At 45.7% G+C, this 13,874-nt stretch overlaps 1 protein-coding gene across 4 annotated transcripts in view; it reads right to left on the reverse strand.

Moving 5' to 3' along the window:
• FANK1 (fibronectin type III and ankyrin repeat domains 1) overlaps positions 1-13,874 on the reverse strand; it is a 127,356-nt gene that overhangs the window by 8,195 nt on the left and 105,287 nt on the right. For all 4 annotated transcript variants that reach the window (XM_059900757.1, XM_059900759.1, XM_059900756.1 and 1 more), the window contains exons 3-5: positions 11,757-11,881; positions 5,083-5,164; positions 3,982-4,056 (exon numbers count right to left, since the gene is read on the reverse strand). In XM_059900757.1, the coding sequence (XP_059756740.1) occupies positions 3,982-4,056; positions 5,083-5,164; positions 11,757-11,881 (282 nt within the window). The remainder of the gene's footprint in view (positions 1-3,981; positions 4,057-5,082; positions 5,165-11,756; positions 11,882-13,874) is intronic.

The following is a 13,874-nucleotide window of genomic DNA, read 5'->3' on the forward strand; positions in this document are numbered from 1 at the left end:
ACTTTAATGACCATTGGAAATACATTTTCAAATGGTAGAATCTAATGAAAATCCATTTCTATTTCTTTAAAAATGGCATTTTAGTAGTTAAAATATAAATATGTTGGAAAAAATAAGCTCTTAGTATTTATGTGTATCTCCGTGAGGAGTAGAGAAAATAGATTGTGTCAGTGGAAATTATATCTGAGCAACCTATCAGGGAAATTTGATTTCTAGAAGGAATATCCCTCCCCTTTCTTTTTTTAAAGAAACTGTGATTTAAAATCTCCCAACAAACAAAAGTCCAGGACCAGATGGCTTCACAGGTGAATTCTATCAAACATTTAGAGAAGAGCTAACACCCATCCTTCTCAAACTCTTCCAAAAAATTGCAGAGGAAGGAACACTCCCAAACTCATTCTATGAGGTAACCATCACCCTGATACCAAAACCAGACAAAGACACTACCAAATAAGAAAATTACAGACCAATATCACTGATGAATATAGATGCAAAAATCCTCAACAAAATACTAGCAAACTGAATCCAACAACACATTAAAAGGATCATACACCACGATCAAGAGGGATTTATCCCAGGGATGCAAGGATTCTTCAATATATGCAAATCAATCAATGTGATACACCATATTAACAAACTGAAGAAGAAAAACCATATGATCATCTCAATAGATGCAGAAAAAGCTTTTGACAAAATTCAACACCCATTTATGATAAAAACTCTCCAGAAAGTGGGCATAGAGGGAACCTACCTCAACATAATAAAGGCCATATATGACAAACCCACAGCAAACATCATTCTCAATGGTGAAAAACTGAAAGCATTTCCTCCAAGATCAGGAACGAGACAAGGATGTCCACTCTCACCACAATCATTCAACATAGTTCTGGAAGTCCTAGCCATGGCAATCAGAGAAGAAAAAGAAATAAAAGGAATACAAATTGGAAAAGAAGAAGTAAAACTGTCACTGTTTGCAGATGACATGATACTATACATAGAGAATCCTAAAACTGCCACCAGAAAACTGCTAGAGCTAATGAATGAATATGGTAAAGTTGCAGGACACAAAATTAATGCACAGAAATCTCTTGCATTCCTATATACTAATGATGAAAAATCTGAAAGAGAAATTATGGAAACACTCCCATTTACCATTGCAACAAAACGAATAAAATACCTAGGAATAAACCTACCTAGGGAGACAAAAGACCTGTATGCAGAAAACTATAAGACACTGATGAAAGAAATTAAAGATGATACCAACAGATGGAGAGATATACCATGTTCTTGGATTGGAAGAATCAACACTGTGAAAATGACTATACTACCCAAAGCAATCTACACATTCAATGCAATCCCTATCAAATTACCAATGGCATTCTTTACGGAGCTAGAACAAATCATCTTAAAATTTGTATGGAGACACAAAAGACCCCGAATAGCCAAAGCAGTCTGGAGGGAAAAAAACAGAGCTGGAGGAATGAGACTCCCTGACTTCAGACTATACTACAAAGCTACAGTAATCAAGAAAATATGGTACTGGCACAAAAACAGAAACATAGATCAATGGAACAAGATAGAAAGCCCAGAGATAAACCCACACACCTATGGTCAACTAATCTATGACAAAGGAGGCAAAGATATACAATGGAGAAAAGACAGTCTCTTCAATAAGTGGTGCTGGGAAAACTGGACAGCTACATGTAAAAGAATGAAATTAGAATACTCCCTAACACCATACACAAAAATAAACTCAAAATGGATTAGAGACCTAAATGTAAGACTGGACACTATAAAACTCTTAGAGGAAAACATAGGAAGAACACTCTTTGACATCAATCACAGCAAGATCTTTTTTGATCCACCTCCTAGAGTAATGGAAATAAAAACAAAAATAAACAAATGGGACCTAATGAAACTTCAAAGCTTTTGCACAGCAAAGGAAACCATAAACAAGATGAAAAGACAACCTCAGAATGGGAGAAAATATTTGCAAACGAATCAAAGGACAAAAGATTAATCTCCAAAATATATAAACAGCTCATTCAGCTCAATATTAAAGAAACAAACACCCCAATCCAAAAATGGGCAGAAGACCTAAATAAACATTTCTCCAAAGAAGACATACAGATGGCCACGAAGCACATGAAAAGATGCTCAACAGCACTAATTATTAGAGAAATGCACATCAAAACTACAATGAGGTATCACCTCACCCCAGTTAGAATGGGCATCATCAGAAAATCTACAAACAACAAATGCTGGAGAAGGTGTGGAGAAAAGGGAACCCTCTTGCACTGTTGGTGGGAATGTAAATTGATACAGCCACTATGGAGAACAATATGGAGGTTCCTTAAAAAACTAAAAATAGAATTACCATATGACCCAGCAATCCCACTACTGGGCATATACCCAGAGAAAACCGTAATTCAAAAAGACACATGCACCCGAATGTTCATTGCAGCACTATTTACAATAGCCAGGTCATGGAAGCAACCTAAATGCCCATAGACAGACGAATGGATAAAGAAGATGTGGTACATATATACAATGGAATATTACTCAGCCATAAAAAGGAACGAAATTGAGTCATTTGTTGAGATGTGGATGGATCTAGAGACTGTCATACAGAGTGAAGCAAGTCAGAAAGAGAAAAACAAATATCGTATATTAACGCATGTATGTGGAACCTAGAAAAATGGTACAGGTGAGCCGCTTTGCAGGGCAGAAGTTGAGACACAGATGTAGAGAATAGACATATGGACACCTAGGGGGGAAAACTGCGGTGGGCTGGGGATGGTGGTGTGCTGAATTGGGCGATTGGGATTGACATGTATACACTGATGTGTATAAAACTGATGACTAATAAGAACCTGCAGTATGAAAAAACAAACAAAACAACTAATACTAAACTTTTATTGGGTTATTTGTATGGAAATATGTTAATATAAAGGTTTCAGACAGTACATGAAATTTCTAAAAATCTTATATGTTCTGGTATAATGTTATAAGTCATAATCCTAGTTATTACTTTAAAATGTATATCTCAGAAATAACTAATTTTCTTGTCAACTCCATTATTATGAACTTTCATCAAATCTTTAACCGTGGTCATTTTTAAGTCTTTTGTCATTTACAGACAGTTCTGGGTGTACTCTGATGCTTTTGCAAATATGTTCCTATAAAAGGGTTTCATCTTCAAGAAATTCATGGAAAAGACTCTGACAAGTACAGGTTTCTGGTAACTGTACTGCTGAACTGAATGAATAAGCAGTTTCAGAACTCTAATGGAAAACTGATGAATTCATAAAAGTGCTAGCAAAAGATCAAGATGAAAAAAAAAATTAATTACATGGGACTGAGTGAACTGATGAGGATGAGTATAATTTTTGTGACTTTCTGTTTGAATTAAAAAAAAAAAAATCCCACAAGGACTCAGAGGCAAAGAATATACAAATCAATTTTCACTGCAAAGTAAAGGAGCTGTTACAGTGGAGGATTACCGGACTGAATGTCAATATTATGACATAGTATGAGTGTGTTTCGTGTTTGGTAATTGCAATCATTGTTGCTTTTGTTGTGGTCATCCATGTACAATGCTTGGTGTCAGTCTACTTATCTCTTGTAAAAATAAAATACCGTGTGTGTGTATGAACAAAAAAAAAAAAAAGAAATTCACATTCCAATAACCAGTTTTCCCAGGACATATAAAATACCTTGCAAAATGTGATTAAAATGGCTACCTCTCTTCCTTATCACGTGATTATACGTTTTTATACCCTCTCCTGCATGTTGTGTGACTTTATGATAAAAGCAGCTGAGCTTCTGTTCAGCCCCTACATGGCTCAGTTTTGGAAAGAGAACTGAAGCTGGGTTCCCCCCCCCACGGCCCTTCCCCTCCCATCCCCGTCCTGAGAGGAGCCTTTGGGAGGAGCGAGGGGCTCAACCCCTCCCTAAGGGATGCAGAGGGAAGCGCCATACCTGATGTATCCTCTCTGGGCAGCGACCATCAGAGCGGTAAAGCCAAACTTATTGGGAACATCAACCTTCACGTTGCTTGGGGGAAACACAGAGGGAAAAAAAGAGATGAACGTGCCCACACGGCTCCCTGCAGATTCACAGCTGACTTCTCTTTCAGGGCGCAGGTGGTTAAAACGGTTCATTTTCCTGAAAATTCCAGTTCCTTCTGCGCCATTAAGTTTTTGTTGTCTTAGACTGCCCTGCCTAATATTTTAAAGGATTCAAATTCACAAGGAAAGAAGAGGAAATTGCCGTAATTTCACTTAAAGTAGGCATTTCCTTCAATTCAGAACCATTACATAATCTGCTAAAATCCTCTATGACGAGCACGGCCCCTCTAAACCAGCGGGGGACACAGTAGCTTCACTGCAGGCCCTCAGCTCCACCCAGCACGAGCCTGGCCCCCAGTGCACCCACTGGGCATAAAGCACTGCTGCTCAGAGAAGAAAGCCCAGTTCTTAAATAGCAGCTTAGAAGCTGTGGCGTTTTTCGGGAACCTTCTCCTACTTACAGAGCCTCGATTCACACATGACTTGTCTTCTAAGGCACTCAAAACTATCAATCCAAAAACGATCTAGATAACGTTGTCCTGTTTTCATTTGGGAGACAGCTTCAAGTATCTCATTGGCGGCAACTGTATTCAACATTTCCCCTCTAGGGTTTTATCAGCCTTTTGAGTTAGAAACAGCTGATTTAGTGATTCCTTAATTTCATCAGGAATTAGATGTGGGTGGGCATTTAGGGGCAAAATTTGCCTAAATGCTACGGCATATAACCTAGAGTCATAAGTTATTTCTGGGAAGAATATATGACACCCAGACTCGTCATGTCTGTTTTCAATGTTCATTAAATAATGACAAAATATCCCATTTACACGGGGCTGTGTCTACGGTCATCTTTATGAGCCGTGCTGCACTCACACCAGTCACCTGAGATCAATTTTGGAGCCAAAGCCGTGGGGAATTTTAGGGAAATAAAGTTAAGCTGCATGAACGCATTTCTAAACACTTGCTGGGCATTTAAAAAAAAAATTTAAGTTTTTAAAAGGCAGAGCTCTCTCACCCTCCTTGTAGTATTCGAAGCAGCAAATCTTCATCGTTCACGTTGACAGCTCTATGCAAGTGTTCACTACTTATGGGTTCTCCTGAAGAAAGTAGATTGGAAAGCAGTCATCCAAAATATAATGAAAGAAGGTTCATTCCAGCTCTGTTCCTCCTGTGGCCTTGAGTGGAAGTTCATGTTCACCTTCAAGAAGGCACTTGGCAATTCCGCCGAGTATCTCTTACATGACATACTCTCCACTCCTTTTACTGAAAATAGACCTTGTTTTCACATATTAAGAGAAGAACATTTAGATTGTCCTAAAGGCTTGGGACATTTTCAAGTTATAAAAGTACTGCTGTGTGGATGTTATTTTGATATTTGAAAATAATCCTTTCAGATTTCATAAGACATAATAAATGTGTCTTTAAGCTCCACCATTGTCACGCTGTGCTGGTTTTGTTTGCCAAGGAGTCACTAAACTATGTGAACAACAAACGAAACAAGACAGATTGCTTTAACATTGGAAATCCACAATTTCAGTCCTTCCCGGGAACATAACATTCACGTTGGCCTTGCCTCCTGTGAGCTTGTGGAGGCAGAAGGGCTCATACCCAGAGAGGTGGAACACTGTGAGAAAGCCTGATTGTGGGAGCGAGCCTGCCAAGTGGAGAAGAGCAGGCGAGGGATTCTGAGAAACAGTAAAGGAACAATGGGAAGAGGGGCAGCCCTTCGTGCATCGACTCCTCGTGGAAGAGAATGGGGCGGAAGTCCAAAAATGAGCAGTGCGTGAGCTCAGGACCAAGTGAAAGAAGCCCGTCCATCAGGATGTTTGTTTCATGGCTTCATTTGGTTCACCTCCCATGACGTTCTGACTTTTTTGATGATTAGGATTAAGTTTAAATGAAATAATACAAGTGAAGTGCTAGACTAGCACCTGCACGTCGTTAAGTATCTGTTGTCAAGGTGATAGTAACAGAGTGGCAGCTGCCCTGGTCCCGGGCAGCCCACCTTTCTCTCCTGCCTGGTGCCCAGCCCCCTCCCACACTTAGCACCCTACCAGCCTTCACAGGCATTGAGCTGATAATCCCTGGCTTCAGCCATCTCAAAAGGGCTCATTCATTTATTCAACAAATTTGTTTCGTTTTTTGTTTGTGGTGGGGTTTTTTGGCCGCACCATGTGGGATCTTAATTCCCCGACCAGGGACCAAACCCGTGCCCCCCAACAAAGGTTCATGTATACCTTACATGCCTAGTCTTGACACTGGGAGCCCCAGAGAGAATGAGACACACATGTCCCTCTCTTGCCCTTCACACTGCAGGGCCCACTTTCAGCTGTTACTATTCTCAACCCTGAGAGGAAACATCCCCTCCACCCTATCCTCCCACCGCACCCCAGACTACCCCCTGGGGCTCACCCCACCCCTTAACCTCCCTCTTACAGGCTGGCCCGCAGAGGTCCCCGGCCATCGCAGCCAGCTGGGAAGTAAAATTCCTAGCCCTGCTCTTCGTGGTGGAAAAACTCTGGGACGTCAGTTCCCAGGCACAGGAGCCGATTTTCTCCTGGTTTCCTTGGAGGATTTTCCGCTGGACAAAGTACAAACCGGGAAACAGTGGGGCAGAAGAATGAAGGGATCCCTGTCAGAGTGACCTTTAGCTGATACCCTTTTCTTCTGTTCTGGTAAAAATAAATTCAAGCCAAGTTAAAATTGTTTTGAAATAACAATTTTGTCTGCTTGAGCTTGCCAATCTCCTCAAGATGTCTTAGCTATATTATACTTGCTTTTCATCATTCCACACATAGTTTTAGACCAAAAGCCTCTAAATAAATGTATCATGATAACCCACCAGAGGACAAGGCCCACGGCAGTCCCTGGCCTTCTGAGGGAGGTCATGTCTTTCACGAGGGGCTACGGGAGGGGGCAGAGTTTTGCCCCCTGGAGGACATTTGGTAAAGTCGAGTGACATTTTTGGTTGTCACAGCTTAAGGATTGGTACTACTGGCATCTAGTGGCTGGAGGCCAGGAATACCTTTAAACATCCTACAGACACGGGGCAGCCCCTGTCACCGACCGCACAGATGCTGAGAATCCCTGCACTAGTCATACAGACTTAACATGACTCATACTTTAGTGGGCAAATGAAACCCATGGAAAGTTCCTCTTCCCTCTCGCTTCCCAGAAAGGAGGAGAGAAGGATGGTGTGGTGGGAAAGACTCCATTATCCCACCAAACGGCCCCTACTTCTGTGACTCTCAAATGTCAACTGCCACTAAAAACACCAAAATAAGTGATTTGCACAGAATCATCTAGAAGAGCATAGGAAGCTCATCCTATCTCTACTGAATTTTAAAGTCTAGAATCCTAACTAGATCCTATTCACTAAGCTGTCTCTAGAACGTCACATGATGCTTTTAATCTCCTTCAGACCACAAAACAGGGCCAGAAAGGCTGAGTGAGTTGTCCAAGGTCACCCAGATAGAAGGGGGTGACATCAGAGCTCGAAGGGAGGTCTTCCGAAAGGCCACACTCCTTCGTTTAGGGCTTAATAGATGTCGAGGTAGCTGACCAATCCATTCTATGCTTCCACTCTTACTAAATTCTGTATACAAGCAGACATCTTAAATACACACACATGAGCCCCCAGCCCCTGCAAAGTGCGAAGTGCAAGGGGAGGCCTAAAGCTCAGAAAGGTTCGTAAAAGTGCTAACTTCTTGGGATTTGAGGGAAAGCCCTAAAAGCACACGCAGCACCCGGCACATTACGCCCTGACCACCTCTGTCCACATCATCCCTCTTACCTGCCCAGCATGGCTCTCCCGGTACGGGCACTTCCCATCCTACCCAGGGAGCTCTGCAGCGTGCAAATATCAGAAAACAGAATAAGTTCATTTCGTGCTTAGAAGCTTGAGGACCGTGCATAGCAGAGACCAGTGTATCTTGATATTACGATATAATTTCAATAAATGTATTGCCTATTCCAGTTTCTGGGAGATCAGCGCCCTCCCAACTTATTCTGAGATCAAAGGGACATGTCACGGAAGAGAAGGAAAACAACATAATTGTTCATCATTCCCTGCTTGCTGAGTTCCAGCAATAACTATCATTGGGGCATAAAAGCTCTTTCTCAGCATTAACTCATTAACCCTCTCAGACCCCTGGCCAGGAAGGCAACGAGGCACTGAGGACGACCGCCAGCCCAGAGAGGGATCAACCGAGGCACGACAGAGTGTCACAGGTTACAGGAATTTGACAGGGAACAGAAAAGAAGTGCAGAGGCTCTTGTCTGCAGGGCAGAGCAGTTCTTTCTACTCCCACTTTAGGCGGGAGTCATGAAGAACAGAGAGGACGTTCCGGGGTGGGGGCAGAATGTTCCAGTCCTCCACCCCCGAATCCTTCAAGACATTGTGGGCCTGGCCCAAGGGACTGCTATCGGCAAGTGCAATGGGATATGAAAAAGGCGGGCTTTGCCTTTGTGGGTTTGCTGTTCTAATGTTTACCCGGGTGTCACCATTATTACAAATATGGAACTGATGCTGCCCCGTGGTGAGGACGCCCGTCGTCGAGCAGGACCCCGGGAGGGGACGCCTGGCTATAGGAGCAGGAAGGGGACAGAGAGGTCTTCGGGACCCCACTGCTCATGCTCTGCAAGAGGGTCATGTAGCTGCAGATGTCCCGACAGATATTAAAATGTGGTGATAACACCTTTCTTGGTGGAATTTAAGTCTCTATTAAAAACAGTGAATAAATGATGAGCTCATTGGCAAAAAATATTTGCCAATTAACAAGCAGCAGCTGTTTTCCTTTCTTTTTAAGGACCCAACTGATTAAAATTGCATGCTGCCTCATTTAAACAAGAGTCTCATGTACTTTACCTGGGGGGGGGGGAAAGAAAAAGGCTGAGCATCCTTTATTCAAAGTACATGCTTTTGTGATTCATTAAAGCACTTTCAAACCGAATGCAAATTATCAACCCACAGAAGCATTTTCACTTGTTTTATATAATGTGCACATTTTTCATTCTTTGTTTAGCATGATCTGCCTCCTTAAGAGTGTCTGCTTTGGATATTATAACAGCGACAGCCTAAGGAAGCAGCAGCCAGCCAGAAGGAAGGGTTACCTGATCCTTCCCACCCAGGAGAGCGTCCTGAGGTTGCGAGCGCATCCTGGCTGCAGGCACGTGTGCTGTTTCCTGACACTCGGCTCCCAGGGCATCACCAGGATCCTCATCTCCAGCCCACCCTCGTCCCCAGAGGAGGTCTTGTCTGATGAGCCACGGAAGCCACGGACTACAGTGACAAAGGCCTTGGACCACTGGACCAAGTTTCCACGGCTGCCTCTCAGAAGCCAGCTCAGCAAGGAGAAGGCACGCCTGGCCTGCAGGCACCACCCTTGTCAGCTGACAGACCGAGCGCCATGACGCTCTCTGCCTTCCCAGAAGAGCTCCGGATGGTGCCGACTCCATGTAACCTCTGGCCAAAGGCCCAGGAGCCCCTGCCCTGGCTGTGACGTGGTACTAAGGATCCTAGGGGCCACCTACCGCAATGGGCTCTATGCCCACTTCACCCTCACCTGGCAGGTTCAGGGGGCCTCTCCCCAGCCAGTGGGAACCAGATCCATCTCCCGAGAGACAGGAAGGCAAGCTGAGCCAATCAGAGCTCCTCCTCCCCCCAGTACAGACTGGGGGCTTTTCGTTCGCCATCCATCCAACCGTTTCTTAAGGATCTTCTATAACTAGACATGACTGACCCATCACCCTGGCCCCTCAGGAGCACGCACGGTAGGTGGAAGACAAAGGAGATGAACGAATACGTAAAATAAGAGGCAAGGAGCGTTCCTAGAGGTGGAGAGACACCACTCTGTGCCGGGGAGAAGCAGAGTGCAGGGCAAACAAGGGGAAGCCACACGAGGAATGGCCTGGAACAGAGCTCCGTCCCGGCGTGGGCTCGGTAGGCCCAGCGGCAGGGAGGGCGGGCACCCCAGAAGGCAGGGGCAGAGCCCGAGGAGGGCAGCACTGGCTGCGGGTGGGGGAGGACGGGAGGGAGCCGAACGGCGGCCTGGAGGAGCGCCCTCCAGAGTCTCTTTCCACACGCTGGGCTCCCTTTGCCCAGGTTTCTCCTGCCCCCTCTCCTCCCTTCTCTGTGCCTTCCCTCAACACACAAAGAAGTAAGGCACGGTCTGCTGCTCTGCCTTCTTTTCTTGCCCCTAAAAACTCCAGGAGCTCAATATCTCCCATAGAAAAGCAAATGCTTTCACCCTCACCAGATTCAGGGCCAAGCCCTCTTTCCTGACCTGCATCTCTGGAATCGACCATTTCACGTCAAAAGTCTCCTCTGAAACTCTATTTCTCCACGGCTAGCTGAGCACTGTTTGGGGGGTGTATATGGCATCACCACCCTCAGCTTTAACTGAATTCTCGGTTTGCTAAACTGAGATCCAATCCCCTAATGCCTTGTTTGCAACGGAAGATGTTATGAACCAACTCAAAATCTGAATTACCTTTCATCTGCACAAAAATGTCCATCAGTAAATGCCTATAGGACACAACTGAAAGTCACAGAAAATATATGTACACAGGCCAAATGCTACACTGACTGAAATTTTAAAATAATGTTTAACTCACAAAAATTTTAAATAATGTTCAACTCCCTTTGTGCAATCAAAAAAAGATTTGTCTGTAATTTCAGTGGGTGGGTATTTTCAGAAGTGAAAAACACTTCTGACCGTTTTAATCTTCACAATATTCTAGTTCAAAGATGGGACTTCATACACACACACCCTCAAAATGTTTTAAAATACCAATCACAGGGACTTCCCTGGTGGCACGGTGGTCAAGAATCTGCCTGCCAATGCAGGGGACACGTGTTCGATCCCTGGTCCGGGAAGATCCCACATGCCGCGGAGCAACTAAACCCCTGTGCCACAACTATTGAGCCTGCGCGCCACAACTACTGAAGCCCGCATACCTAGAGCCCATGCTCCGCAACAAGAGAAGCCACCGCAGTGAGAAGCCCGTGTACCACAATGAAGAGTAGCCCCTGCTCGCTGCAACTAGAGAAAGCCCATGCGCAGCAACGAAGACCCAACGCAGCCAAAAATAAATCAATTAAAAACAAAAAATCTTTAAAAAAATAAAATACTGATCCCAGAAAATATTTGCACCCTTAGATCTGCCCTGGGCAAAGGATGCAGCCTCTGTCCCCCACCTCTGTGTGGGCCCCCTCCCCGCGTCCTGTGGACAGAAGCAGCGCTGTTCACTGTTCTTCACCCACAGGTTCCCAGGGATCAGACTTCTGTGTCAAGTCTTGACGGATACACTGAAGCTGTCCAAAAGGGACGAAACGCTGAGTGGACCTCTCACCTGAGGTCGCCCGGGGGGCAGCCTGTTTCTCCGCGTGGGAACCCTTGCTCGGCCCGCACCCCTCTGGCCCGTTTCCTGAGAAAGGTGACTCCATCCTTTTTTTCTGAACGTGCCCTCCCAGGGAAGTGCTGGCACAAAAACAGCTCTTGCATTTGTTCAAGCATAATTAGACTTCCCTTATGCAACGGCCAGGCCCGGCCAGTGAACAATGTTATCACAGCGCTTAAAAATGGAATGGTTTCTGCTTCCAGTAAGGCTAAGCAGAAAGCAGAATACCTTCACCTTCACATTGCTTGTCACCTTTAGATAAATGAGTTTCAAGTTCTGCATACTCACTGGTCGTAGATACTGAGACCACCGGGCTGTACTCATGCTCTCCGGAGGGGCTGGTGACCTTCAGTCGAAACCTGTACAGGGTCCGTGGGTCCAGACCTTCCACAACATGCTTAGTCGCGTATCCCCTAGACGGGAGGAGACACACGTGATGATGACACTAGGTAATCGGGGCAGCGTCCTCTGAAATGTATTAGAAGAGCAGGTGGAAGGGATTTCTGAGCACTGTCTACCCCCGGTACAGAGCTGACCTTGGTGGCTGTCCATCTCTCACCCTGGGCTGAACTCCTGAGCACGAAGGACAGGACAGGTGTCCACCCCTGCCGGCAGGTGCCCTCGATGCCGCAGCCCCCCTCCCCCAGGGCTGACACACAGCTGGCTCGCAATTTTGTACTTTGGAGAAATGGTCACGTTAACCCATGATTTTTTTTTTTTTTTTTTTTTTTTTTTGTCCTCATATGGCAAAGTTTCACAATTGAAAGCTAAGCTCGGCAGTACGAGTAGCACACACGTGATTGCTGGGTGGGGTCTTCGGGTGGATGGGCGCCACTGTGTACCTACTGCGGGCAAAAATCCCACTGCAGGGAGAGGACGTGACTGCTCAGAGCCCCCGAGCAGCTGGGGAGGTGGGCAGCACAGAAATGACTCTCCTATCACGCCACACGGTCAGGTTCACCTAGGAAAACGTTTGTGGGAAGCAGGTGCTGAACACTTGGAGAACAGAAAACTGATTAGAGGCTGCGATGGAAATCTGCAGGCCTCCAGGCAGAAAGACTTGAGTCGGATCGTTTGGAGCTGAAAAACGAGCACCAGGAAACGCAGGCGGGCAGTGCTGCCGGCTCAGGAGACGCTGAGACCCAGTGAAGGTGCCGAGACCCCGGCCCTCTGCCCGTGAAGCAGGGCCTGGGGGTCTGGTTTTGACTTGCTGCACTTTCTAGGATCCCAGGTCTCTCCAAAGGTCCAAGGAGTTGTATGTCTATCCCAACAGTCCCAAAATCTCAGCTCCCCTTTGCTGCCAAAAACCTTCATTAGCATCTGATTAAATTCCATGTATCTCTTTTCAAAGCCTTCATCTAAATCTTTCTTTCCTTACACCTCAAAGACTTGATCTGTGTGTGTGCAGGGCGGGCGGAGAGGGGGTGAGGATGTACTATCTCCAGCTCTTTTCTTCTTTCCTGCTTCCACATCGAGCCCAGGCCCTGCCCTCCCCCCTTCAGGACACTCTCCACAGCCCCTCGGATGCCAAGCTTACCATCTTTTTTCCCATTTTCTGTCTATAACTTTCCCTTCATTCTCAGCAGACTTGTACAGAGGCCAGAATCATACTTTGGGGTTCACAACTAATCTTTCAAAAATGTTGATGTGCTACCTAAATAGTTATACATCAATTCCTTTCCATGCAACTCACCAAACCTATCTAGTGCCCACTACCTGGGAGGTGCTGGGCCGGGCTGGGGACGCAGCCCTGGACCAGTTCAGGGCCGAGATGCATCTGTCAACTCTTGCTGATGGGTGCAAGAACAGGGGCAGTCCAGGACAGTGAGGGGTGACAGCTGCATCAGGCTGAAATGACAGTGCTGGAGTTGCCATCATTACTGATAAACCCACTGGAAAAGCAGTGTCTCCCCAAAGATGCAGGCACAGTGCCCAGTGCATAGAGAGCCAAGCCCACCATTGCTCCAGGGGGAGGAGAACCCTTCAGGATAGTTTAAGACGACCCAGAAGGCCTTCTATCTCCCAAACTCACCCATCAGACAAGTAATTCTTCTACCGTGAGGAGTGAGGGGAGAGGGGGCCCCAAAGCATGTCCTTAGCAGAGAGGCCTCTGATGTAAAATGAGACATGGGGCAAGCAACTTCCAGAACAGACAGGAGGATAGGCAGGGGAAGGAAGGACCCAGGCAGTCTGAGAAAGCCACAAGGATTGGAAAGACAAGGAATCCCAGGGGGATGAATGGTTAAGTGAGAGCAAAGGGTAACTGACAGAAAAATCTAGCACTGGGCGATCAGACAGGTCTGGATCTGCGCTCCTGAGAGGAGTCTCAGCTCAGAGACCTAGAGGACCATGTTTGAAAACAGGAAATGATTTCCAAAGACCCTTTGCCCTTTGTGTTTCTCTCCC

Source organism: Balaenoptera ricei, chromosome 16 (assembly GCF_028023285.1).
Source record: "Balaenoptera ricei isolate mBalRic1 chromosome 16, mBalRic1.hap2, whole genome shotgun sequence".
In the NCBI taxonomy this organism is placed as follows: domain Eukaryota; kingdom Metazoa; phylum Chordata; class Mammalia; order Artiodactyla; family Balaenopteridae; genus Balaenoptera; species Balaenoptera ricei.